The sequence below is a fragment of the Megascapheus bottae genome, chromosome 23 (assembly GCF_031878675.1).
Source record: "Megascapheus bottae isolate mThoBot1 chromosome 23, mThoBot2.hap1, whole genome shotgun sequence".
In the NCBI taxonomy this organism is placed as follows: Eukaryota; Metazoa; Chordata; class Mammalia; order Rodentia; family Geomyidae; genus Megascapheus; species Megascapheus bottae.
This window is the reverse complement of record NC_143531.1, coordinates 22,097,653-22,125,382: the sequence shown is the minus strand read 5'-3', so window position 1 is coordinate 22,125,382 and position 27,730 is coordinate 22,097,653. Positions and strand designations below refer to the sequence as shown.

General features: G+C 46.6%; 2 protein-coding genes and 1 long non-coding RNA gene across 3 annotated transcripts in view; 2 read left to right on the top strand and 1 right to left on the bottom strand.

Annotated features, from left to right (window-relative positions):
• The window catches only part of Fhip1a (FHF complex subunit HOOK interacting protein 1A), a 147,610-nt gene extending 143,591 nt beyond the window's left edge, over positions 1-4,019 (top strand). The window contains exon 13 of the mRNA XM_090356862.1: positions 50-4,019. Coding sequence (XP_090212988.1) covers positions 50-303 — 254 coding nt within the window. The 3' untranslated portion in view covers positions 304-4,019. The remainder of the gene's footprint in view (positions 1-49) is intronic.
• Positions 4,020-6,825: 2,806 nt separating this feature from the next.
• The window catches only part of Gatb (glutamyl-tRNA amidotransferase subunit B), a 57,269-nt gene continuing 36,364 nt past the window's right edge, over positions 6,826-27,730 (bottom strand). The window contains exons 9-13 of the mRNA XM_090356863.1: positions 26,073-26,265; positions 17,163-17,296; positions 14,663-14,741; positions 8,987-9,121; positions 6,826-7,735 (exon numbers count right to left, since the gene is read on the bottom strand). Of these exons, the coding sequence (XP_090212989.1) occupies positions 7,598-7,735; positions 8,987-9,121; positions 14,663-14,741; positions 17,163-17,296; positions 26,073-26,265 (679 nt within the window). The 3' untranslated portion in view covers positions 6,826-7,597. The remainder of the gene's footprint in view (positions 7,736-8,986; positions 9,122-14,662; positions 14,742-17,162; positions 17,297-26,072; positions 26,266-27,730) is intronic.
• On the top strand, positions 9,712-26,079 carry LOC150047430 (uncharacterized). The gene is made up of 3 exons (XR_016539437.1): positions 9,712-10,049; positions 21,931-22,095; positions 25,545-26,079. It is a non-coding gene; the product is annotated as an uncharacterized LOC150047430 (long non-coding RNA).

The following is a 27,730-nucleotide window of genomic DNA, read 5'->3' as shown; positions in this document are numbered from 1 at the left end:
TCTGCTAGGTTACCTTCCCAGCCCCCGACAGCCTTCTTTTTGGTTTCAGATCCCATTCAGGAAGCTTCTGGGACAGGAAGTGGCAAGAACCCCTTGGATGGCCCTCCGAGAGTGCTTCAGCCCTTCCTGAACAACAGGGCTAAGGTGGCCGGCGCACCCCCGAACCTCCCCTTACCAGTGAGGAATACCATGCTGGCGGCAGCCCTCTTCCCGGAGTTCCTGAAGGAGCTGGCCGCCTTGGCCCAGGAACACTCCATCCTGGGCTACAAGATCCTGGGCGACTTCGAGGACTCGTGTTGTTAGCTTTTTATATTATGATAAAGACTGTAGCATCTTGACCGAATGTTAAATGCAAAGCTGCTTATGGAAACGTTCTACTTGGATATTTCCTGACAATACTTGATTTGTGGGGAGGGGATTTTCTGGGCGTCCCTTCTCTAGCTGGGCTTCCCACCTGATGATGAATGGAATGTAAGGCCCAGAAGCTGGTTGCTCCTTGACAGGTTGCTCTGCTCAGATTTTCCTCGTCACAGGGTTGGTTGCTGCTCTTCTGTCACTGCTAGTCACTCATCTTGCAGCGCGGAGGGTTGGCAAAGTCTGGACAATCCCTGGGGCAGAAGGACACGTGGCACAGCAGCACCCTCTGCCAGGTGCCTCTGCCTGCTTGTCAGCTGCCCTCCTCTGTGAGGGCGGTGAAGACGAAGCTCTTCCAGCCTCCCCTCATGCGCATGTCACCTGTCCCTCTTAACACGCATTGCCTTACGGTGTGGGAAAAGCCCCAGCTTTCTGCCTGGGAAATCATGTGCAGTTGGAAAGAATCTAGAATTCAGGGAATTATTTCTTGTTGCACAAGGGCTTTCTTTACCTAAGCATGGAAGATAGCCTTATTTTAGTAAGTTATGCACACACAAAAAACAAAGTGAGCCTATGCAAACTGTTACTATGGTTCCTAGGAGTCTGACTGGATGAACAGTCAAACTCAAAACAAAACAAATGCAAAATCAAAACCACCCATAAGCCTATGGGTTCATGGGCTTATGCAAAAAGACAGCCATGGTTATTTTTTTTAAGTGCTCATGAAAACTAACTTGTGAAGCTATTTCACTGTGTGGTTTTTTGGGGGAGGTTTGGAGTGGGGACAATAGATAAAGGTAAGCCTTAAAACTGGTCATTAAAGTGTTCACTTTGACTAATATGTTGCACTTTATGGAGAAATGAGCACCCTGTGGCCCACTTTGGGAGCTGGAGTGTAAAAACAAAACATAGGACAGGGAGTGGGGGTGACTCACCCACTGGGATGTGTGGCTTTGGAGAAGTGGGCATCAAGGGAAACCCTGCCATGATGGATTAGTGCCTCTGGCCTCTTTGCAGCTGTTGCTGTGTGCCTGGGCCACACACAGCCAGCACCGTACTTATGATACTGAGTCTCACCTTCTCCCATCTTGGGCCCATTTCTGTAGGTGAGTAGCAAGGTGGCAGGTGATGAGTCCCCTGTTTGGATGAGAATTAGAAAGCCTGGCTCCCCCTATCCTTTGCAGGTCTTTCTCCTTAATCCCAAGAATAGCGCTGGGTCTCCTGGTTTGTTGACGTCAGGCCCCTGGTGCGAAAGGACAATGGAGGAAATAATATCTGAGGTCTTGCAGTGTGGAAGCTGCCATTTGTGTTGCCTGGATTGTGAAGCAGTGTTGTATTGACAGTTGGAAAGCCTGTCCATGACAAGACACGGGAGATCTGGGAGGGGCAGAGTAAGCTGTTTGGAACCAGCTTATCAGGACTTCTTGTTCATGGTGTAAGATCTGCTGAAAGGAAACTCCACACAGTTCAGGAGAAGAGGGTTTATTGTGTGAGGAAAGAGCAGCTCAAGATGGAGTCACACGAGTCTTGAAAATTGGTTTGGGGCAGCAGTCGCCAATGTCCTGGCCCACTCTTGGCTCCCTGGGAGCTGGTTGTATTTGCATATCCCACAAGTCTCCATTAAGAAAGAAGGCAGCTTCAGGCAGTGAGAGGAACAGTGGGAGGTGCAATTTAAGCTGTATATTATTACTTTCAATTTCAGTTCTCCATGGGTTGTTTCTGATTTTTCGATTCTCTGGATCGTTAGTTGTCTGTAAATGCTGTTCCTTACCTTTATGCTTTGATTTTCAGCCACTTCCAGTATTTGGTGTTGGCGTTGATTCTTCAAGTCTTCTTTTCTTTTTCTGTGGTTCCAGGTATCAAACCCAGGGCTGTGTGCACAGTAGGCAGGTGCTCTGCTGCTGAACTCAAATCCCAGGTCACTTCAGTTCTGCATTGTAGCTCACAGGGCAGGCCCCTTTGCGCAGTGTGCCCATCGGGAAAGAGACTGACTTTGTGCCTCTTAATTTTTTCAATAGGTTCTGAAGTAGACTTACTTTAAAGGAGAATAGAGATGACCAGAGGCTAGGATGAGAGGCAGAAAAATCCCAATGTCTTCTCATGGGTGTGGGTAACAAACACGATGGCCTTTCCCCAAACACCTATTTTGAACTAGAAACCCATTCATGTCTCTGAGTCTTTGCAGTCCTCTCCAGAGGAGTCTGTCCACGTCTTTGCAAAAGGAAGCTAGAGGACTGACCTGGCAATACAAGAACATTAAATTTCCATGTAAAATCCAAGGAGTTGGCTAAAATAACCAGGAAGGGTTAATTTGGGGAATGCTGTGGACATGCCGAAAGAAAATGGCAACGACCAAGTTGTACATAGGAGAGAAAAGGAAATCTGAAGGAATTGAAGGAGTGGATAGCAATAAATAGAAAACTCCAGACTGAAAGTAAATAAGCAAAGCCCTTGAAGTATCTTCTTTGTAAGGAGGTTTTGGATAGATAGGTAGATAGATAGACAGACAGATATGACATGCTCAAAATGTGACCCAAGAGCATAGCTGGTCCACTTCACCATGCTAGACCCCAGCAGCTGCCATACCACTTACCAGAGCCACAGTGGGCCAGTTCCATGGTGCAGTCCTCGGGCTGCTGTCACCACATCTGAGGACTCCCCAACACTGCCACATTAATCCCAGCTCACCACCAAGGGTCTGACAGAAAGGTTCAGTTCGAGTGAATTTTATAGTTCAGAGTATGAGAGCACTGGAATACTTAAGACTGAGTTTTAAAAACAGGGAAATGTTTGTAACATTTTAACATAAAAGTCTCACCTGAAGTTCAGTCTAACAGTCTCATAGCCACAAGTTGGAGATATTGGAATGACTGATGAGAGATGTGATTTTCTTTACCATTAGCTACATCTCATCCCTGGCATTTATGGAGCCATCGGTCTTAGTTGGTTTAGCATCCCAGTAGACAATACTTTGACATGCTTGGGTTGGAGTTGTTGGTTCTGTCAGGTGGGTTCATGCAATACTTTCCATCCCTCTGTAGTGGCCTTTACTTAGCAGGTGGCTTTTATTTACGTCAAATATAATGGTTAATTTCCAGTCCATGATGACATCATGGCACCTGGGCACGGTCAGGACAGTGTCCTCTTATGAATGTAAGTGTGAAGAGTTGGGTTGTCATCTGTTGGGTCAGCTATCCCTACTCACGGTTGTTTTCTATGTCTGGATCTCTTTGGCTAAGTGGTCCTGTGGGTTGATCTCTGCTGTTCTAAGGCTGTGGCTGAGCTGTGGATTCCGGAGCCGTGGGTGCAAGTGGCTTTTGGGAAGGACGCATAGCCTGTGTGTGATGTGAACTATCTTTACATGCTCCAATTCTCATCTGAGGGCCGTCCAGTTTAATTGCTAATTGCAAGCTGTCTTGCCTGAAATGGATGTCCTGCTTGCTATTTTTATAAAACACTTCAGGACAGCTATTATTGGACGCACTGCTTCAAGCTACCAGCCTGGCCCAGTGTAAGGACGGTTCGCTGCAAACCTCAGGCAGCTGGGCCACAGTCATCGGGAAGACAACGTAACCCCTTCTTGCTTCAGCTGTCAGTCTCTGAATCAAACAGCAGCTTAAATAAACATGCCAAACCAGTTTATACTCCATCCATGTCTCGTCAGTGAGGAAATACTTGAAAGAGAATGAAGCTTTTTTTTCTTTTTGAATAACCATCATAGAAAAAGCTCTTAGAAGAGGCTAAGAATGGTGTTTCGGATAATTTTGCCTCTGTAAATCCTCTCTGCATTCAGGCATTTAGTAGGCCATTACTTGTTTGGAGGACAGATTATCTGGGCAGCTCATTAACTGGATAAACAGGGCTTTAACAAAGACTTCCATGAGGCACTTGAGGGAAGAGAAGGCTCAGAGCGTATGCGGAGAGCCCTATAAGATAGTGCCCCGAGTACCCTCAAATGGGTGTTTTAGCTGGTTTTGACATTCCTATCCCATCAGATCAGTGATTTTTGCTCCCGTCTTTTGAGATGTGGGTCAACCAAATTCACTGTTGCCCATTCAGGTGACAGACCTGTAGGCAGGCCGCTATAACTACTTTTGTATGTATCTCAGGCTGTGTTCGGTATGTATCCCAGGCTACATTTGGCATGCATTACGGCCATTTCCTGGTGTGTGCTCAGATTTACTGCATTGCTTCAGAAGCTGACAAGGGTAGGAGAATCTCTTAGGCCAGATCTCACATTTCATGGAGCTGAGGCTGAAGCACCCTATGTCTACTAAGTTTTTTCTGGATCAAGTCTACAGTAACTAGGCCCTCTTGCCTGCAGTGTTTTCAGAGAGGGAATCTGGTGTTGATCTCTGCTAGAGTTCACTCAGCCTTCTCAGAGGGCAGTGGGCAGTGGGCATGGTTTCATGCAATGCTCTCCACCCCCATCCAGGGCAGTGTGGTGACACTGGTTCGCAGAGGCATATATCTGTGTCTACAGCTGTGAGGGAATCTGCCAGCAACGTCCACATTGCCTTGGTGATGGGCAATGACATGGCTTTCAGACAGGTTTGGTGCCTCTTCCCTTGGGACTATCCAGAGTGCTGGAAATGATACAGCTGATTCAACTGTAAATTTCACACAGATCAAAGCTGAAAACTCAAAACTTTCAAGGCTTTGTTCTAGATTAGCAGCAATCACACTTTTTTTTTCTTTCTTTTTTTTTTTTTTTGCCAGTCTTGGGCTTGGGCTTGGGCTCAGGGCCTGAGCACTGTCCTTGGACTTTCTCAAGGCTAGAGCTCTACCACTTGAGCCTCAGCACCACTTCTGGCGTTTTTCTACTTATGTGATACCGAGGAATCGAACCAGGGTCTTCGTGCATGCTAGGCAAGCACTCTATCACTAGGCCAAACTCCCAGCCCCCCCTCCCCCCTTTTTTTTAAAGGAGCTGGGATACAGCAGGAACTCAGCTAACACCTCAGTACCCTGGTGTAGTACTGCTGTTTTTCTCTGCCTGTAGACCTTGAGAGGGACAGTAGTTCAAAGTAGTTACAAAGAAGCCCCACAAAAGGCTGAGCATGAATTCATTTCCTGTAGAATACTATTCCTGCAGAATGTTCTCACTTGCCAGCATTCGAGTTGTAGCGCCCACACGTCTGCCTCCCCACCAGAACCACCAAATGATATACCTATGCACAGGGCCTGACCTGCCAGAGCTGGTTCCAGCTGACTTGCGGGGAAGTCCACTCTCCAGGCTATTCTCTGCCCAGCGAGTGCCTGGGCATTATACACCCAGCCTACCGGTGTGTGGAAGCCAGTGACAGATGACAGTGGTGTTGGCTATGGGACCAACACACATGCCTTAATTTCCCCTAAATGGACAGGACTCAATTTATACTCATTCATGAATGCAAAGTTAAATTTCACCAAGGCCTCTGTACCAGCAGAACCATACTTAGTGCATTTCTCAAGATGTTACATAAACTTACCTTTTGAATGTACAGTCAAGTTCCAGTTAGAGCTGAGCTTAAAATTTTGACACTGAAGAGAGCAGGCAACTGGCCAAATTAGACTAGAACGACCCAGGGTTTTATGTTGATATTTTCCTCATAATCATCAGTCCACACATTGTTGACAAAGTAGTTTTAGCTGACTGTATCTGGCTGCACCCAATTTAGGTAATCCCTTGCTTTGGACAGATTCTTTAGTGTTTTCTGGAAGGCCTGATGACCAAGAAGCTAGACTGATGAAAAAGGAGTTTATAAAACTGAAAATTAAGATTTCTTACAAAATAAAGATCCTGTTGGATTGGAATCTCAAAGCAACTTTGTAAACCAGAGACTTGCAGCGAGAGAGGAGTTTGCCCCTTTTCCCTTGTTAGGTTGGTAAGTTTCAGTACTGAACAAAATGTGGGACACACAGCCTCCTGGGTGAGGTAACCCTCTAAACCACTACTCTTTAAAAGAAGATATTTTACTAAAGTAGCATCATCTCCTGCCTGTAATAAACCACACCGCTGGATTCTTCTCTATCCCTTTCATTGGGTAGATAAGATGGGCGCTTGACTCTTTGCTCGGTCAGAGGGAAGTCCTGTCTCCCTCAGCTGCCAGTGGTGCTATGACCCCAAGGAAAGTTCTCTGTTCTCAGCAGGCTAAAGAATCGGCTATACAATCAGAGCTTTCCAAGGACTGTGTTCGTTTGTTCATGTCATGGCTTAACAAATACTTAAAAATAACAACAAAACCCCCAGCTTTGGTAAAGCTGGTCCTCAGAAGTGTGTTCAAGCACCATGCAAGCAGACAGGAAATGGCACCCCGTTGTGGGAACTCAGCCTTCCTCAACACTTGTACGCCACACCTCGATTGCAGAGGTGATGATCTTGACCTACTAGCTTATAATCTTATTCGTCCCAGGCAAAACAAGTGACTTTAAAGTTACATTTATTTTCTTTATCTTTTTTTTTTGGTCTGAGGGGTTGTGTGTGTGTGTGTGGGGGGGGGGAATTGTCAAGTACACAATCTTTGAAGTGTAAGTGCATTTTCATCTGATATTTCAGTCTATATTTTATTCATTAAATTTATCTGAAAAATTGCAATGTCGTTTGAATTCATTTCTATATAGTATATATTTTATTCATTAAATTTGTCTGAAAACTTGTAATGTCTTTTGAATCCATTTCTATATAGTATATATTTTATTCATTAAATTTATTTGAAAATAAGAAATGCCTTTTGAATTCATTTCTCAGGCCTAGCCTTTAGGAGCCGTAGGGAGTTGGTTAGCTAATATCACTGATATTCTCTTCATGCGTGATTATTTCAAACAGTAATATCAACACCCTCCCGCCTCCCTCTTCTTTAGACCTCCCGAAACAAATGCATTTGTGCTGCACCCATTTATTTGATGTGTTTTGGTCATCCTGCACTTATTTCCTTGCCTCTCTGGCCCAGCCCTGGTATGAAGCGCACACATTCATCTAGAGGAAACACAGGACACATCCCAAGTGTTTTCCAGCACCATCACTAGCATCGTGGAAGCATTTCACTGTCAAAGCAGCGAGTGTGCAGCTGTGGGTCTGAGGTGTGGACTTCTCCCCCCTGACGGGGTCGGGGAAGACGGGCGCACATGTGACACAGCACCCATAGAAGGGTGGCTTGGCCAGAGGTGGTGACACCCGCAGGTGCAGTACACGGCCGTCATCTGTTGTGGGCTCCTGGGCTCAGGTCTACACTGACCTCCTGCGGGCACCGGGACCCCCTGCTCACGACGATGACAGTGACAGCTTCTTCTCCAGTATTTCTTTTATCATAGTTGGATCAGCCCGATTTAAGGTTGCTCTCCGGACCACACCAATCAGCTTGTTTATAGCTCTGGGGTTTCCCTTCTTCATGTCCACTACCTTTAAAGAAAAATTGAGAGAATAAAAAGCTTCAGACTTCAAAATCCTCAGTGATAATGAAAGTTTACTGCAAACTAAATTCAGTTTTTTTCCCTTTTAATACAAGATACAGAATGAGGAGAGGAAGTGGAGAGCGAAATCACTTGTTAGGCGCCTTCCAGGCAGAGTGGGGTAGTACGAGGCTGAGAGCCTTGAGAGCCCGCAGTGCAGCTGGCCAGCAGAGGCAGGACACTGTCCTCTGGGTGTCACCGTGCCACGAAGTCTGATGGAGCCCTGGATCCTTTTAATCAGAGAGAGGATCCCTAATTCCCCAGTGCCACTGACAACAGAGAAGCCAGGCTTCCTTCCTCGGCTGTCTGCCCTGAAGAGCCACTTATTAGAAACGGGTCTACGGGATGCTGAGCCTGAAGGAGCGGCAGGGGCTCTGGTAGGGAGGGTGGCGGCCAGACAGAAGGGACTGAGTTCCTATCAACCATGTCTACAAGCTCCAGCCCCTTCTCAGCACATGACTGCGCTCAGGGCCACAGGGCCAGCCTGAAACCAAGTGCTTCCTTATCAGTCACTGCAGAGGAGTTAGGAAGATGGAGAGTGCGGGCGCCGGCAGGCTCATTTTCCTTATCAAGAGCTCTTTATGGAGCCCTTAGTGTCCTGGCACGCTGAGGGGGGGGGGGCAGGCATTATTCTGAAAGAGATGCTAGCAATTTCTTCCCCACTGACAAGTATCTAGACAGTATGATTAGGCTCGGGGAGGGAGGGCCGCTCACCACCGCACCTCTTCTATCTTTCACTATGCTAACGACACAAAATGACTTGGTTTTCAGCCTTGTTCCTGTCAAAAGATTTTTTTTCCTATAATTTACAACTAATTTTCATTTCTGCCTTTCTTCCTGCCTCTTAAAGGCAGGAAGCTGAAGTTTCGCTCTCCATCCTTGTGTAAAGCAGCCCCAGCCACGTGGCCTGGAAAGCTAACCCGGTAAAGGGTGACAGGCCTGGGAGGTCAGAACTTGGGCATGGAAAACCCACTAAAACCCCTTTAAAGAACTCCATGAAGAGCTAGACCAGCATGAAGTTTCCTCTCTGGAAAAAGAAGTCATGTTTGCTCAGCATCCACCTAATTCCAGCTCTTTGGCCTGAACTGAAGAGTGGACACCAATGGTGAGCACCAGGCCTTCCAAGGCAGAGCAGGAACTGTGCCCAGGTGTCTGCCCTGGTACTCAGGCTCCCCTCCCAGCCCCCCCACCCCATAGTCACCACTTGAGGATGTCCCTCTATGGTGGCATGGCAGAGCTGTTCCAGGGCCTCTTGATCCTGCATCAGTTCCAGCTGCTGTTCTGCAACAATCTGCGCTGCGGCCTTCCCCTCACCCTTCCACAGCTCGTCGAACACCTAGCAGGGAGGGGGAGAGAAGGGAGGAGTGAGGACTCAGCTCTCTGAAACCTCCACTCAGTAAGCAGATTAAGAAGCAGCAGATTCACTTCTGCCCAGTTACGTGGGAAAGGGCACCTGGGTGCCGCTGACCCTCTGTGCGGGAGGAAGCAATGCCACCATCTCTGGGTCCACAGGGTAACAGGCTGGGGTCAGCCAGGCGCAGCAGGAGGTAACCCCACACTTGTATAATCTACAAGTAGTCTGCTGAGAACTGGAGTTTTAGGGGGTGAGGAGAGTAGCTCCAAAATGAAGATGCAAAATGGGAATAATCAAAGACCTGTCACAGGACTCGGGGGGCCTGGGTCTCTCTGTGCTCCCCTACAGGTAGAGCTGAACCTAAATTGCCCATGTAACTAATAGTTAACATTCTACAATTATTTTTCCACCTGAGAAACATTGGCAACAACCACAACCAAAAAAAATCCCCAAACAGACCAAACTTGGGGAAAGGCCAACGCATGTGGGGAAGACATTTCTTAGGGAGGCTGCTTTTCCTCTTTGTTCCATTTGTTTTCCTAGTGAGCCAGAGTGAGACTGCCTTCCTCCACTCAGCCCACAGCCATCGCCACCCTCGGGCCTTCCTGTTACCATGCAGGTGACAGGAACAGGCAGGAGCTTTGCTCTATTCCTGGAAAAACAGCTTCTCAGTAATTAGAACAGCAGGCAAAGCCAACCAGGGAGGCATAGGCTGGGTCTGTGCAGGACCTCGAGTTCTCTCCAATGTGCAGCAATATAAGCCACAAACGTTTTTCATAACACAACTGGCACTGCAGCTCCACTCTGCCTGAAGACTGCCACCCCGCGCCTCTCCCTTCTGTCACCCACCCTGGCTCCCCAGGAACAGCGCCCCCTACTGAAGGAAGAAAGCCAGAAAGGACAAAGCCAGGTAAGCACTGCTGGGCTCTTGGGGTGCTGAAGGAGTAAGGCAGCGACTTTTACTGGGGCCCATTCTCGGGGAGATGCACGCTACTCCAGAGAGCTCCTCTGTCCACTTTCTAGGCTATACTTTTCTTGAATTAATAACAAAATTAATTACAAAAGTTAATACATGGTCACTGAAGATAAGGGAAAAACAAAAAAGAAACCGCGAGCTTTCTATTCAAAATGACCAATGTTAATATTTTGTTGTTCTTCCTTCCCATGCTTCCTTGGTTTTGTGTCACAGCACACATACAATTTGTGTCTTGCTCATTCTTCATTATTACAGGAACACTAGCTTTGATTAAAAAGAACTAGTAACATTAGATATATTTTTCTTAACTAAGTTAGAATATCCCCTACTGGGAGATGTTTTGACTTGGACCAATGTTTATTGTTCATTGGCACAGACTCCTGAAACAGTTTCCTTCTGGAAAGATCCAATGTCCAGGAAGAGAAAGGATGCTCAAGCTCAGGGCAGAAACCATGGGCAGGCCTTGTCCACAATAAATCTGCTCTGAGCTCTTTCCCAGCAAGGAGGGAACTGCTTAGTCGACCACTGGGACACTGCCTGCAGCCCATGGGCTCACTGGGTGAATTCCAGACATAGAAGACAACAGAGCCATTTCTCTGGCTCTGGAGACCTCAAGCAGGCCCAGCTACGCAGTCAGCCCTCACCTGGGCCCCAGCACAGCTAAGACGGACAGCGTAAGTTCTAGCTGGATTTGCCTGGGCCATAAGAAGCAGCCCACAAGCCAGCACTGCACTACCAGCACACAAGCTTCTAAGTGCAGAGCCGGCTGCTTCCCAAAGATGGGACAGGTGGGGCTGGAGTGTGGCGCTGGGATGCTGGAGACATGTATTCACCAGCCCAAGGAGCCAGGGGGAAGCCAGTGGTTCCCGTGTCCTGACTGGCACCGATGGAATACATTCATGGATTCATTACTGCAGCCCAGACTCAGCTCCTTCCTGGCCTGCACTCCTTACTGAAGCAGGAAGGGCGGGAAGCCGGAGGGAGCCAGGGAGTGGCCTGGCCCAGCCTGACTCCAGCCAAACTGCACTGCACGGCCTCAGTCTGCGCAGCTTTCTGCAGTGGAAGCCTCGGCATGCTGTGAATCCCACCCTGGGAGGCCCCGGCCTGGAGCAACTGCTTCTGGCTGGGAGGAAGCATGGCCGCTCCTCTGCATCCTCATCCCTTCCCCCAACATGGATATTAGGGGCAGCAGGACTTCTGAACACAATGCTGGGCCCTTTAGGCCACCAAATGAACAGAGTAGGTAAAGTGGGACCCCCGCCCTCCTCAAAGGCTGGGAAGAACTCCCCCCCCAGCCCCACTGCAGAGGGGCATCTCACTGTCATGGCACTGGGGGTGGAACATATACGTTGCAACTATACTCAAGGGTTGCTCCAGCTTCAGTGCCAGCCATCTGAGGTGGCTTGCTGGAAAGCACCCAGACCCCATCCCTTTCAGTCCTGAGCTTATCAGGGTGCAGGGGAAGGTACTATTCAGCAGATGTAGCAGGGCTGTGATCCAGAGAGAAAGAAGTACCCTCGCTGGTTGGGGCAAGTATCAAGAGAGGAAGGCACAAAGCCAGACACCTAGGAGGGCAGGGCACAGTTTAGTGCACAGGGACTAATGCCCGGATGCAATGGTAGCCAGCATACTACAGCTTTGGTCCCATGACTGGGGACACTTTCCACAGGAGGAAGCAGGAGGCTGGGACACAGGACCCTTGAATGCCGAGCATGGTTTTCATCTCTCTGGACCCTAATTTGGCCTGGTCCCCCTGTGAGTGTTAAACTGGATGGTGTTCAGAAGAGATCATCACGTCTGTTCCAGGCAGAGCTGGCACGATGCCCAGAGCAGTGACTTGGCCAGTAGGCTGGGCCACAGCCAGGGGCATTCTGGGAGGCTACTTGCAGGTTTGGGAGTCTAATACGTGCAGGTTGGCCCTGTCCTTAAGTAAGGGAAGGGGAAGGGGACTGCCCCCTGCCAAGTCAGCACACAGCCCTAATCTCTGGAGAGGAACACAGGGTGGTTTTGTCTGCAGTCCCCGGGAGGTTGCTCGCTGGTGTTTTATCTGCATGCTTCTATTTCTCCTTTCAGGAAACAGGGCTGCTCTGTGGGAGCAAACTCTCACTGCCTGGCCCCCCGGATGCGGGGACCGAGGCTGCACATCTCAGAATCCCCCTGGGAGCACCTGGGCTGAGGGTGCAGTGACATGTAGGAGGGATAGAAATAATTGGGAACAATGTCAGCAAGAGACAGGCGGAGAGAGACGGATTAATAACAAATTAGGATGCAAAGCGGGGCATTCTTCGGAATTTGGAGCTGAATCAGGACAGGATGAGGCTGTGTGCGTTTCTGTTGTCCCCAGGAGTTGGCTCCACTGTCAACCTCAGCCCTCAGCCCCTGCTCAATTAATGGCTAATGGAGCCTCTTCCAGCTCTGTCAGCGGCAGTGCTGGTTTCTGGTACAACGAGTTCTGTTCTCACAGGTTTCTAGAACCATACCCTATTTCAGCTCTGGTGAAATTCAGGAAAAGTTAATTCTCAGTACTTTTTTTTTATTTTTACCCTTTCCAGTTCACTATAAAAATAAGACATAAAAGGATGTGCAGGCCTGCCATCCTAGCTAGTCAGGAGGCTGAAATCTGAGGGTCACAGTTCAAAGCCAGCCTGGGCAGAAAAAGTCCATGAAACTCATCTCTAATCCATCACAGGAAAGCCAAAAGCACTGTCCCTGAAGAGTGACCAAGCTGAGTTTAAGCCTTAGGACCAGCAAAAACCTAAAAAAGATTCTCAATGTAATTACTCATTGAGGTGGAGTAATAGCAAGTAGAATCTCAGAATCTATTTTTTCTGTATTAAACCAACCCTCCCTCCCTCCCTTCCTTTCTTCTTTCTTTTCTTTTCTCTTCTCTTCTCTTCTTTTCTTTTCTTTTCTCCAGTCCTGGGCTTGAGCTCAGGGCCTAGGCACTGTCCTTGGGCTTTCTCAAGGCCAGTGCTCTACCAACTTGAGCCACAGCACCACTTCTGGCTTTTCCTATGTACGGGGTACTAAGGAATCAAACTCAGGGCTTCATGCATGCTAGGCAAGTACTGCACCACTAGGCCATGCTTCTGGCCCCTGTATTAAATTCTTAATAAACATTAGCCTCCCCGTCTTGCTCAGTAAAAGCAGTGGCTTCCTCAACAGTAACCAAAAAGTAGGGAAGACAGCACCAACCCCACTGCCTTGGCCCTCAACAGTGACCTATCAGGGAGACTCATCTTGCACAGCACACATTAAACACTATTTGTTCAAATCAGGCCTTTCCTGCTCTTCAAAGATCTCATAGGAGCCTGGATTCATCCACCTCCTTTAACACAGTGTGAGTGGATAAAGGGCAAACGTGTTGATTTCTGAACCCAGCTGTCAGCGTCTTCCAGTACTTTCCATGTCTTCCCACTGGAACCATTTCACTGCACTAGGTGTTTGTCGTTTTCTTTCTTTCTTTCTTTCTTTCTTTCTTTCTTTCTTTCTTTCTTTCTTTCTTTCTTTTTTTGTGGGGCTGGGTGGGTGGAAGGAGATGAGGAAGATTTTTCCTGTTTCATTTCAAATGCTACTATTCATCTGTTCTTAGACACGTATGTATAGTTTCTTCCTGCCCCCGGGCCATCTCATTTTTCCACAACTGCTGAACATTGTCATAAACATTTGTATTCCTCTGACATGCACACAGCCAAAGGCTTTTTGCAAGCGGTAGGGCCCAACGGTCGACAGCTTCGCTGGAGGTGCCTCGGCAGAGCCTCTGTCAGCCCTGTCTCTAGTTCGCAGCAGAGAGCCAGTGCATGCTCTGCCGTACCCATAATTAGCCCAAAACAGCCACTACTCAAAGCCTCACTTTGTAACCTGCCACTGCTGTCGGTGCGTATAAATATTAAATGCAAAAGGCACCATTAAAATAACATTAGGCATGGGCTGCAGCACTGACAGCTGTGTGCTCTCTGAAGTTGAGAAGAGAACTCCTAGGAATTCTTTATCTTGTGGGTACTTACTTGTAGGAGTTTTCGGAGTTTAGGAATCTCGCCACCTCACATGGATAGCTGGAGGTAGAGGATGAGGCTGCCTTCCAGGATGCTGGAAAATTCCATCTACTAAATGTGTGCCTGTCTAACCTCTCCCACCTTGCTGAGGATGGGTGAGATCTCCAAAGACAAGTGACAGAGATAGAGATGGAGGCAGCCTTGGGGCTGGCTGGGAGCCAAGGCAGGCTGCTTGTGCTGGTAAAATCAACTACATGTTGCAGCCCCCAAGAGCTACTGGGGACACCCAATATTTCACATAAACATTTAGGGGACACTGAAGGGAAAAGACAGACAATAACTATTTCCTTAGAAAGCAAAGCCAAGGCACAACCTGCCTGCTTTCTCCTGCTGTGGCACAAGGTTTTTTAGCTTTGCTAAATGAAACCTTCCATCACAACAAGCACTTAATGCTTCAGTTATGAAATTCATTTAGTGATGGCTTTTGGATTTCACAAAAAACATTTACTGGGACAGTGGAGCAGTAAGAAGCTTCTGGAAGTGTGGACATACCTGTTTAGCTGCAGATGAAGAAATTGCTTTACTGTCCAGCAGGTTGAGGAGCTCAGCAAGCGCAGAGGGTGTGACAGGACTGGTAGCCACCAGAGAGAGAGAAAGAGAGAGAGAGAGAGAGAGAGTCAGCATGTCACACTGTCACAGAATCTACTGATGGTTATGAGAATCTTAGCTCTTACATTTAAGTAAACATACCAAAGATAAAACTAACACAGACACCAATTGGTCTCTTATTTCATTTTACTTATTTATTTTGTACTTTAGAATCTAACACATTTTTGTGATTGTGTTTTCCCCTTTATTTTACCACCCAATAATAATAGCTGTTTGGCAAAGGTTGCATCAAAGACTATTGCTCAATGCAATTAGTTAGCAAGGGAGGGAGCTGTAAAATTCATGAACCACAAACAGAGGGGTAAAAAAGAAATCTAGTAATTAAGTATTTTTTAGGGGCAGATCAGCCTCAAAGTGACTTCAAACAAAACAGCTAACAGAGCCACTTTTGCAAGTGTGACTGTGCAAATATAAATTCCTTTAATTGTACAAGATTTTCCATAAGGGAACTTGAAGTCACCCTGCCATGCCCACTCTGTCCGCTGCAGATACACACTGGCTTTCTATATGCAGATGGACCCAGAATCCATTTTATCTAAATCTGTGATCTGTGTTCCAAGATATCATGGCACCAACGGTTGGGGGGTGGGGGAGGTGTGAACACTGTCCAGTGTCAGGAATTCACATTCAGGGATGAGCTGGGGAGTGAGATACAGCTAGACTGCTGTATCTCAAGACTTCATTGTGGCCTAGTTCTTTACAAATAAATGGTTTAGCAAGCTCTGTATCTATACAGTAACTAGGCTAACGAAATGCTGTCTACCTGAGGTCATTAGGGTACTAGTTTAAAATAGGAACAGCTTAGAAATAGTACATGACTGTGTCTGTGTTAAAAAAAAAAAGTCTTTCTGAAATGTTCCATGCCGTTCAAAAACACCCTCCCTGTAAGTCCAGGGTCTCTCCACTCACTCTTCTTTGGAAACTCCTAGATAAATAGTTCAGTACCAATTTCCAATAATTCCAAACAAATGGCATACAAGGTAACCAAATGTAGTCTACTGTGCTCTTGTTTGAATGCAGGGAACCTTGCTAGCGGCTTTGAATGAACAAAACAGCCAGCAGGCTGGGTATTCCGTTATTCTTGAAGGTGTTTGTTTATCCCAAAGTATGGAAAAAAAGTAGCTCTGAGAAGAATCAGGGGAGCATCTGGAGAGTATCTAAATTGATATTTGGAAGGTCTGTAAATCATCCTGATTAAATCTCAAATGGAAGAAGGGCAAGAGGCTGAAAAAATAAACCAATATTCACCTTCCAGCCTCTCATCTTTACTGACAGGTAATCAGGAATCAGGTTTTTCTAAAAATGTGGGTTGTTTGGATGTTCTGCAATCCTGGAAAATATGACAGCTAATTATCTTCCAGTGAAGACTATGCGGAACCTGTAACAAGCGGGGAGGTTGAGCTAGGTTTCTAGAGGATACAGAAGAGCAGGTTTCTGCCCCCTGTGAGCCCATACCTGCCTTGATCTACTGGGGAGACTGAGAGATGTACAAACTACACAAATGTACGTCTCATGGTTCTGGAGGCTGGGGCACCAAAGATGCAGATGTGAGGCCGGGGAGGCCCTGACCTCTCTCTGCTTCCTCCGGGCTGATGGCCCCTGCTCATCCCTTATTCAGGTCTTGCTGTGCTGGCACCTTCTTCTTTCTCAGCATCCACGCCCACGCCCACTGCTCTGAGAATCACTTCTTCCCCAAAGGACCTGCGCCTGTCCTGAGGACAGCTGTTCCTCGGGTCAGCACAGGGCAGAGTCCACAGATATGTGCTGAATAATGGTCACATGAAACATCTCCTGTATAGGCACAGGTCTCTCATCAGCTGTGGATACCTGTGCCTACTGCCCCGACACCAAGTGGCAGTCTTACGGGCAGCTCAAACTCAGCATGTCCGATGGAATGTGGTCACTCCTTTATCCTTTTTGTCTGAACATCTTCCTCTTGCTAGACTGGGAAAGACTGCCATCAATTTTACCTGGGTGACGAGGCAAGAAATCTGGACACTGAGTCAGGGGAGAGAGAACTGCTCCCAGCTCGGAGCATTCTGGTCCCCTCTTTGAGTATTCCGGCATAACGAGAGCACACTGAGGGGACTGTTTTCTCATGGGCCTATATGTCCACCAGTGTTTAAACTTCCTGTCGTATCCATCCTTCATGCTGCCACCTCCTAGTGCAGCACACAGGCAAAGCCACCAATCTGAACAAATAAGTGAGTTTTCAGATGGGAGAGAGAATATTTTTACAACGTGAAATTCACAGGGGATGTTTATTGTCATGTTAGGAGACCCCGAGGGAGAATAGAAAGAGAAAAAAACTCAGGCTGCCCCATTTCCACTGCTTTGGGACAGAGTTCACGACAAAGGAAGAAAAATCCCCAGCCACACTCACCTCTCACAGACAGCGAGGTTCTGGTGCTTTAAATAGCCCAGGAGGACGTTGAGAACCCAGCTAGCCACCATTTTTGGCTCTGCCCTAGTTTCTTTCATCACATTTTGGAAGAACTCCAGTAGGCCAACTTCATTCTGTTAAAAAAAAAAAATTATATATAAAGCACCTCAAAATGAAAGATCAGCATTCTGAAGGCAAATTGGAAACATCTACCCTTAACCTTTTCAGACACCTATTTGTTTTCTTCTTCAAATTTTTGGCCACTACTGAGTGGTCTGTATTAGGACCTTTGGCCTGCTAGGTGGTGCTTTATCACTTGAGTCACATCCCGGCAGTGCTTTTTGTTGGTTAGTTTAGATGTAGATGCTCATGGCCTTGAACTGCAGTCTTTTACATCTCAGCCTCTTGAGTAGCTAGGATTACCTGACTAAACACCTGCTTTTTCCTCAGTAAAATAGAGATGTCATCAGTAAATTCTGATCTTTTTCACCAAACAGTTAAGTACATTCACACAGAATTGTTTCAGAGGAGAAGTATTTTTAAGTCTGTGCCCTATTGGAACTAAGAGTAGTTGACTGTGCCACCCCTACAGCTCACTTGCCCCTTTGTGTCACTCAGGTACCCAGTGGACTAGACCCTGGGTTTAAGGTCACGTCTAGTCTCTGAGCAGTCCTATTTGAAGTCCTAGTGACTGCTAGAAAAAAATGGTAACAAAGCAAGCAAACCAAGAAGGAATAAGCAAACCAAGAAGGAACGCTCTAACTCTGAAAAATTAAAAGTGGATCCTAACATTGGTATTCATCTTCACATCATCTGCAGAAGTAGGGAGACAGGAATGGCTCTGGAGTATTTTCGAATGAGGAGGAACAGGGCACACAGGACCCAGTTAGAATAGACGAGTAGCAACTTGGGAGCCTCTGGCTTCCGGGCCTTTGGAGTCAATTTGGTACAGCCAGCCTGCCTCTCATTGGGCTCTGGGTTGATTCGGAGAGACTGCTGGAGCCTCTCTGGACTCTCAGCTGTGTAAGTTAGGGTCATGTCTTTCTGTTCACTCTATAAATAGAACCAAGTGCTGCATCGGCGCAGGGCCAAGGGAAGTGCAGGGGAAGGCCAGTGGCGGGCTCAAGGGCTCCTCGTGCCACATTCACTTTGCGTGCTCGTACTGCCACAATTATACATGAGAATAATGGGAGGAGGGCCCTCCTTGACTTAGCTACTATGGTGAATTGCCAGCTCAAAGAGATTTGGCAGAACCTGAAAACTTAGCTAAGTTCACCTTAATAAATCAGGAACAAAGACATGCTCCACTGATGTAAAGGAAGCTGGAATTTCCAAATGCACAGCGTATGCATTGTAAACGGCAGACTTCTCTTTCTGGATGCAGCAAATCAAGCCCAACTTTCCTTGCAATCTTCTTGCCTTTGTACTAATGCTCTCACCCCTGCCCTTTTCAGGGAATCTTACATGAATCCAAAGAACCTTCTGGAAACGTAGGATACTGGAAAGAAGCAAGCTATACTAACAGAAGTGTACTCAAAGTGGAGCTAGTGAACGAGTTATAATATACACATAGTTGTTAAAGTAGAAATTCCATAATAAAAAAATCTACATGCTCTTTGTAACAGATAAATTCTCTGGTGACAAGCCTACCGAATAATCCCATAATCATCTCCTGAATCTCCTTCTGAGCCAATGCTATTATTCTGCTCATGCTAAATCAGGGCAAAGGCCGCTGCAGCAGCCCACGCTTGACTACAGATAAAGGCAAATCCTGGGCTATGTGAAGAGGCAGCATTGCTTAACTTGAGAAAAGTACTCCAACTTCTAGAACAGGCACTCGAATCACTGGGGAAGGAAAAAAGCACGATCGGGCCTACATCAGCCGGGCAGAACGCCTTTTGTTCTCACTCAGACAAGCCGGTCGGCTAGTGAAATGAGCCGTCAGGAGAATGCTGCCTTGCCAAAGGAAGGTTTCTGAATCTACCTAGACATATTGCACTTGGGCTCAGGCTTGGCTGCGTGGCTGGGATGTGATGAATGTCTATTCCTCCACCCTTGGGTGCTTTTGTTATTGGATGGATAACACAGCCAGGCAGATTTCTGTTTGTCTTTTCAAGTCGGGGCTGTGATGAAGTTTCTCTGAGCTGGAGCTATGCTTCGCTAAGGGGTCCGTGGTTTCAGTGCACAACTGAAAGCGGACATGAAAATCTGGGATGGTGATGGAGCGGCAGTAGCGAGTGGGTCTGCAGGAGGCTGCTCCGGTATGGCTGCTGCCCCTGCTGCTGCCCAAAGGATGATGGATCAATACAGGCTTCTCAAGGGCCATCTCACCTGTGCTCAGAGCACAAGCCTGCTTTCCGGGAGAGAACTCTACACACAACTATGCGCATTTGGCCTTTCTAGTTTTCTTAGTTCTTCCCTAAGACTGGCAAATGCTAATAAACTTGGCACAAATTCCACAAGTCTCTAGTGAACAGAACAGTGCTGCCATCTGGTTTTCTCAGAAAAACAGTAGACCAATAATTCCTTACATAAAAATCACATGATGAGTAATGCAGAAAGAACACATCCATTAGGGGGATCTTTATTAGCTGAAGCCCCTACCCCACCTCCCCGCCAGAGCTGCAGCAACAGTGGGCCCTGTCGTAAGCACAATTTTTCAAATGCATCCTTTCCACCTTTTAATTGAATTTCCCATGGCATTCAATGACACACCGAGCCAAGGTCAGCTCAGCCTTAGATACCAATAGGCACCTCAATGATTGCTGGGTTTGCCGGCCCTTGATTCATGGCCTGCTCTGGTAAGAAGCCTCAGTTTACCCTTGCAGGGAGCAATGTGCTCCCTATCTTTTGTACTGTCCCTTCACAGATGATGCACTGTCAGAACACTACCCAGCTGGAATAGGATGAAGGCGGATTTCTCCATTGCAGTCCCAAGGCACGCACCCCACGGACCTCGTGAACGTCTAGAAACGAGGCTGGACTCTATTTATAGGCAGCATAAAACCCGATCCAGGCAGCTGCTCAGGGCCGATCCAGGGAAGAAAGAGAAGCCCAGAAAGCATGAGCTGGTGAACAGCTGGTTATGTGATAGGTGGGTATCTTGGCAGCTTCAAGGGATGCAGATTAGCGATCCCAGACAGATCAAAGCTTTCAAGGGTAATTACTATACAAGGCAACCCCGCCCCATCTTTATCCACAGGGATACATTCTGAGACCTCCCCCTTCAGGAATGCCTGAAACCCTGGATACTATGAAACCCTATGTTTTCCTGTATACTCGTAGGCATGGAAAAGTTTAACTCATAAATCAAACACGGTAAGAGTCAAACAACTCAGATAATTGAACAATTATAGTAATGTACTGTCATAAAGGTTTCCTTTTTAAGCTTACGTCATCCCAAGGGCATCCTTGTGAAATGGGCAGCCCCAAGAGTCTGACACAAGGCGCTTGGGCAGAGGCTGTGCGGGTGGCACACACACACACTCTGAGCAAGGGCGGGGCTCTTGGAGATGGCAGCTCAGCGCTATCAGTGACCTAATTATCCTTTGGCCTCAACAAAAAGAAAGCATATTCCCAATTCCTTTTGTTGTTGTTGTTGGTCGTGGGACTTGAACTCTGGGTCTGGATGTTGTCCCTGAGCTCTTCAGCTCAAGGCTACTGCTCCACCCCTTGAGCCACAGGGCCACTTCCAATTATTTGGTGGTTAACTGGAGATAAGAGTCTCACAGACTTTAGTCCTGGGCTCCCTCGATTCTCAGATTTCAGCCTCCTCAATAGCTAGGATTACAGGCGTGAGCCACCGTCCAGCTTCCCAATTGCTTTAGTTTTTAAACGATAGCAGCCAGCTATTCAAAGGTTCTTTAACATTAAAGATACTGCAGAGGTGCCCCATAACTAGCTTAGAAACTGGAAGGAGAAAATGGGGAGCCTTCTCTCTGCCTCTGACATCCAGGTCACATAACTCATTCCCATTCCCAGGTCAGGGAGGAAGGCAGGGCACACCCACCACCACACTACCTTGGCCTCTGGGAGAGCGGAGGGGGGTGGGCAGGAGTCCCGTGCCTCTCTTCTGCAGCCTCCCCACCCAAGGAACTCACTGGAAGCTCCCAGCACCCAGACAATGCACAGTGTCATAGAATCCCATTCTTTCTGCCTTGTGGATGCAGCTGACGGGGTCTTGTAAGGGAGGGTGCTTTGGGCATTGGACCCCCAGGAGCCTGTCCACCAGAGAGGAAGTACAGGGAGGAAAGACATTCAGAGCTTCCAAAGACATATCTCTTCTATTCTAATTACCAGACGGCTTTTCAAGTATATTTCCAGCAAGGAGAATAATTGTAAAAGCATCCTGAAGCTGGCAAGCCCCAGACACAATTTGTAAGATGCAGAATACAATCAATCTTGAAAATTGCATGGGAGGGAAATACAGTGTGAAGCAAGGTTGGCCAAAGGGTTTTCCTTCAACAGTAGTTAGAAGGTGGCGACAGACGCTGCCTGCACCCAGGGAGGCCAGACAGTGCAGGGTGGGTCAGGGTGGCTGCATGTGCTATTGCTTTCCGGGGAGACTCCATGTGGAATGGATGGATATTTGTCATGAACAACTGCTTTGTAGGCAATTCATCCAGAAAATAAACTAGGTCAGTTTTAGCCTCACTACAGACCAAGTCAAATTCTTGAAAAACAATTCATTTAATAACCACCTATGGTCATGATGGCTTTTCTGCTTTTTTGTCCCTTGGAGACACTTTAACCTTTTCTGTGATGTTAGAAACAAAAGATGATGACTTTCAATGGAGGAGAAACAGCTGGAGAAAATGAAGTTGTTCAAGTATGACATGTCTTCATGGTGAATACAAAGATGAGACAGCCATATAGTGCAGTTGCCGGCTCAAGGCGTCACCATCACAGTTTCCTGTGGTCTCACAGGGACCAGGTGGGAAATTTCTTTTTCTTTTTAATATCTATTTTATTATTATCTTTAAGTGGTTGTACAAAGGGGTTTCAATCCAAGATGATGGCTTATGAATGCATCTTGATCAGTTACCCCTCCATCATTCTCCCCATCTCTCCCCTCCATTGCAAGCCTCTCACTGAGTTGTGCTTGCTTGTTGCTTAGTGTTAATGCTCATCTCCCTGGCAGCATATTCTCAGGAGTCTGCTTCGCTATATTAGTAAATTAATTCTAATTAATCTGTTCCTGTACTGGGACTGAACTCAAGGCCTGGGTGCTGTCATTAGCTTTTTTTTTTTTTTTTGCTCAAGATTTGTTCTCTACCATTTGAGCCACAGATCTACTTCTGGATTTTTGCTGGCTAAATAGAGGTAAACAAATCTTGCCTCCTCAGTAACTGGGATTACAGGCATGAACTACCATGGCTTGTTTGGCTGTATTTAGATTTTTTTTTTTATAATCAATGAAGATTCTGATATATTCCATCTTTGGGGTGCAAGTCATTCCCTTGTGAGCTCTACTCACCCTTTGAGAGTGACTCCAAGCATTCATTTGACAATGGCACAGGGCACTGTGTCCTATCACGGAAAGCTTTCCATATACCAGATTTATACACACCTGGTGAGCTCTGTCCCAGAGCTCACATCTGGTCCTTTCTAAGAACCTGGCAAAATCATCCATCCTACAACTCCTACAAACTCTACTCGAGGCAGACAAACCTCAGACCCAAGGATTCAGACCCCTACGAGCCATGTACACTCGAGAGAAAGCAGAAGAAAACAGAATAAATAAAGCTGTCCAGGACAGTTTCTAGTACTTTAATCTCCGGGACTTAATTTTTCCACTTGGAAAACCTGGCATGACTTCTTTTCACTAGAGGTGACTGATGTTCACTCAGCCCAGCAGACAGCACCAAATGTTTGTTTATGGGGCAATCTGGCAACTTCAGAAGCAACAGCATGGCCAAAAGGTTTACACAAACCTAGGTTCTCTGATTGTGTTTCATAAAATAACTGGCCTAGTGTTCATAGTAGAACTACCATGTGCCTGATACGCTGGTGGATGCTAAGGTATCATGTTTACTTAAAGGTTCTGTTGAGCACTAGTGGTTCATACTTGTAATCCAAGCTACTTACGAGGTTGAGATCTGAGGATCGTGGTTCAAAGATATAGCCAAACAGAAAGCTCCATGAGACTCTTACTTTCAATTACCAGCAAAAAGCTAGAGTGGAGGCATGGTTCCTGTGGTAGAGTGCCAGCCTTGAGCAAAGAAGTCAAGTGAAAGCATGAGGTCCTGAGTATTCAAGGCCTAGTATCAGTGTGTGCGTGCACACACACGCACGCACACATGCACGCATGCACACACATACACACATGCACACACACACACACACACACACACACGAGTTCTGTAAATATCAAAGATAGTGCTAACAGTTTAATACATCAGAAAAATGACACAACAAATTAGAGGTGAGTTAAATTCTGAAGTTTCGTGTTATTTGTGGGGACAGCATGTGTGTGGGGGTGGGGGTGCACGTTCTGCTTAATGAAATAAGCCTTTGCCAAAGGCACGAAACACAGAAGCTCTGCAAAGCACACCTCCACTGTCGCTATTTACTTAATGAATACTCCTGGGCACTCTTTAAATTGAAAGATGGTTCATTAGATTTGTGCATCTGCCCTTCTCAGCAATCTGCTGTGTTTCTGATGAAGGCAGAGAAAAAACCAGGAACGTGTCATTTTGGGGCACGTTATGAGCAACTGAGCTTCCAATGATTACAAAGCCATAAAAGGCTCAGGCTGGGTGATTCTGAGAAAACAATTGGTCTCAATCATTCTCAGGCAGGTGCTATCTCCTATTTCCATTCATTTTGGAAATTTCAAGTACTAGTCCTTGTGTCTTTTAAACAAATCACCTACCCCAAGCTATAAATATTAGCACGTTGTTAAGGTAGCAAAAACCCATAACAACAATCTTCAAAACTGGCAAAACAAAAAACTTTGCTCTTCTCTCCAAACTTGTTATACAGGAGAGGCTACTAAAAATATTGAAATAATGTTTTCCTAAACCAGGCCTTAAAAACAGTCACTCATTTGTCACTCACTCTTAGCCAATGCTTATTGCCTGGCAAAGGTCTCCTGGGTGAACATGGGACACAAACACAAACAGGCAAGTGGCCCTGCTCTCCCAGGTGTTACGCTCAGAGGCCAGAAAGCTGCGTCCCTGACGTACACAGCGTGTGTGCTACAGGGGCGCTCTCTAAAGAAAGTGCATATTTTCAGAGAGTGCCTTGAACAAAAATAGCCATGTTTTTGAGGAGCTTTCAAAAAGTTCTTTTCCTTCTCTTATGGAGAAAGATGATATAGAAAAAAGATTTTTTTCATGTTATATTATAGTTAATTAGTTGGTCTCTGAAATCAGTCTTGGGCAAAGAAATGACCAAGAAACCTTGGTGTATCATGTTGGCTTTGCCATGTGTTGTGGTTTATGTGCATAATCCTGGCTATATGGGAAGTCTAAACAGGATCTCAACCAAGCTGAGCTGAACAACTGCACAAGACTCTATTCAAAAAACAATGAAAGCAAAAAGGGCTGGGGGATGTGACTCAAGGGTTAGAGTGCTTGCCTAGCAAGTACAAGGCCCTAAGTAGAAATTTCAGCCTCACCGAAAGAAACAAAAGCAAAGGGGCTGGGAGGCAGATCAAAGGCCACATGAGGCAAGGTAAATGAGTCTCTGAGGCTGAGAACCTGGTCCCGGTCTTCTCATCCATCTGCTGGCAAACAGCAGTGGAATGCAGATCTGGAATTCAGCATTTATTTCAAATGGCAAAAATGTCTAAGACTAAAACTGAAATTTCTTACATAAATCTCCGAAACCTACATGAGTCGCAATAGGCTCAGGGTATTCTGTAGGAGACGATGCCATTGACTCCTTCGAGGACCTTGAGCACTGCTGTGGTACACACTGAGTAATACACACTGTGAAGCTGTGCTTGTCTCTGACGATGAGCAAGGTACACAGATGAATGGAGTGCAGCCACAGAATCCCACAGATGTAACATGAATACAGTGGCAGCCCACGAAAGACAGTGATGACGCCTGCTTCTAATATCAGAACAGAACAGATTGTGGCTGATCTGTATCGGTCACAAACAGGACTTTTCATTTGAGGTGTTCTACTTCTCGAAGTAGCCGATGGAGGGAGGATAACAAGAATCACTCCTTTAGCCAATGGGTGCCTGCCTTGCCACATACCTCACGACTGTGCTATTACTGAGGCAGATAAACCTACATGTAACACTCCTATGGAGTTATTATTGGCTATGTAAAAGACAGAAATTCAGTTTCACAGACTGTGAAAGATATCCGGAGCATATACCCACTCTCTGAAAGACTCAACTGCAAAACTTCCCACTTCCTCCCACAGATGAGACCATGACAACGGCAAAAAAAAAACCCCACCTCCCTCCTGAAACCACCTCCCTTCACTGTTGCCATGACAAAGAAACCTGCCAAGTGCCAACAGCTCTGCAGAGGATGGGAACTCCCGAAGCAGAGTTCCCGGGTCTGATTCTCTACTGGCCTGAAAGCCACATCAGCAAGCCTCTTAAGAATGACAGACCTTTGGTCTGAATTAATGTTTTCTTCCACAACTGGTAAAACAACGAGTTGGCTTTTAAGAACTTAACATCCTTCCAGCCTCTGTCGTGGTTCAATACTGTTAGACATCCACAAAACCTACACATTGATTTTCCTTTGTCCTGAAGACACATGGGAAAGCACTGAGCTACAGTATTTGGAGCCACAGTTGTTGATTTCTTGGCAGGAAAAACAATGGCTGTGAGATCTGTTCACACACGGTACAGGGTGACACCTGCCAGCCCCAGAGCTCGCCCCGCACTGGACCTCGGCAGAGCATCACCTGTGTGCAGGGCCGCCTCGTTTCCACACGTACCAGGAGTGTGAAGCTGTGCTCTGGCAGCATCCCGTACTGCTGGACCAGCCGCTGGCGGGTCACACTGGGGAGCTCAGGGAGCATGGCCCGGATCTGGTCGATGTTGACCACTTGTTGAGGGTCTGCACTTTCAGGAGGAAGAGACTCAGTGTCGTAGAGGACCAGAGGAGGCAGGTTGGGCTCTGGCATAAACCTAGGCAGAAAGCAGACAGAACCTGAACCTGGACTATCTCAGTGAATTAGGGCCAGAAATCTATTGCTCATATAAATGCTTTTAGGTTGAAGTGCTATACTACTTGCAAATGTTTTCTTGGAAAAATCCTCAAACCTGACACTCTGCACACTTAGAGAGTAATGATGAGAAAAAAGAAGTATGATAGAGCTAAACCCCCACTCTGACCTATAATGAGGATAAACTATATATCCAAAAGACAACTTTGAGGTCAGACGCTCGCAGCTCATGCCTATAATCCTAGTTATTCAGGAAACTGAGATCTGAGGATGGAAGCCAAGCCAGGTAGGAAAGCCCCTGAGACTCTTATCTTCAAGTGACTAGCAAAAAGTTGGTAGACTGTCATATGTGCCAAGTTTAGATGAAGAAGATCGAAGAGAGTGCCCAGGCCTTGAGTTGAAGCCCTAGTACTGGCACCAAAAGATCCCCAAGATAACCCAGGTTTGAAATAAGAAGACCAAATGACAATTTATTTATTAGGGAAAAAATGACTTCCCCTATTTTAATGTTTCTACTATCAGCAGTGTTTATGTAATAAATAAAAGACACAGTAGGGAGAGGGAGAGGGAGAAACCTTTTCATTATGATAGGCAGAAGAAATGGATGGATTCTGCCCAAGCTGCGGGCAGGGCAGAAGCTGTGACTAGGTAGAGCCCAGGTCATTTTGGAGGCAGAGAAACTACTCTGATGATTCCCTAATTGTGGATGCATGTCATCATACATATGCCAAACCCCAGAGAATGTCCATCAGTGTGCCAAGTGAACCCTGGCTAGTATAAGCGATGGAATTCAGGTAGCAATCAGATACGAATTATCCACATATCACTTGAAGGAACACATCTTATTAGTGCAAGGGGTTGGTGCAGGGAAGTGAGCAGACAAGAACTCTGTGCTTCTACTCAACTTCACCACAAGCCTGAAACAGCTCTGAAAGTAAAGCCCATTATCTTTCAATGTGGAGGCTTTGTCAACATCCGGTAGAAAACAAAGATACCTCCTTCTCTCTTCCATTCTAGTACTGTTTTCTCTCTGTTGTAACTGTCAAGGGGCTCTGGAAATCAGGGCAATGACACACAAATGGTGTCCAGTTTTAATACACTAGAACTGCAAATAGCTCATCAACTCAGTGCTAAATCTCTCCCAAGAATCAGTCTGACTTCTGTGAAGGAAAGAAGAACCCAACTGGAAGGCTGGAGTAGAAGCCATTTGCTGAGTTGAAAGGCGAACTCCTGACTCAGTAGGAAAGCAACATCAATACCATAGAGAACAGCAGCCCTGAGAGAGAAAGGAGGCTCCTGGGAAAAAACAGTCTGAACCTAGAAGATCACAGTAATTAATATAACTTTGATTTTGACAGATACATGATAGGAATCCTTGGACAAAAGGCTGCACCTTCTTATTCTGCACTTCACAAAGGAGAGGTGGG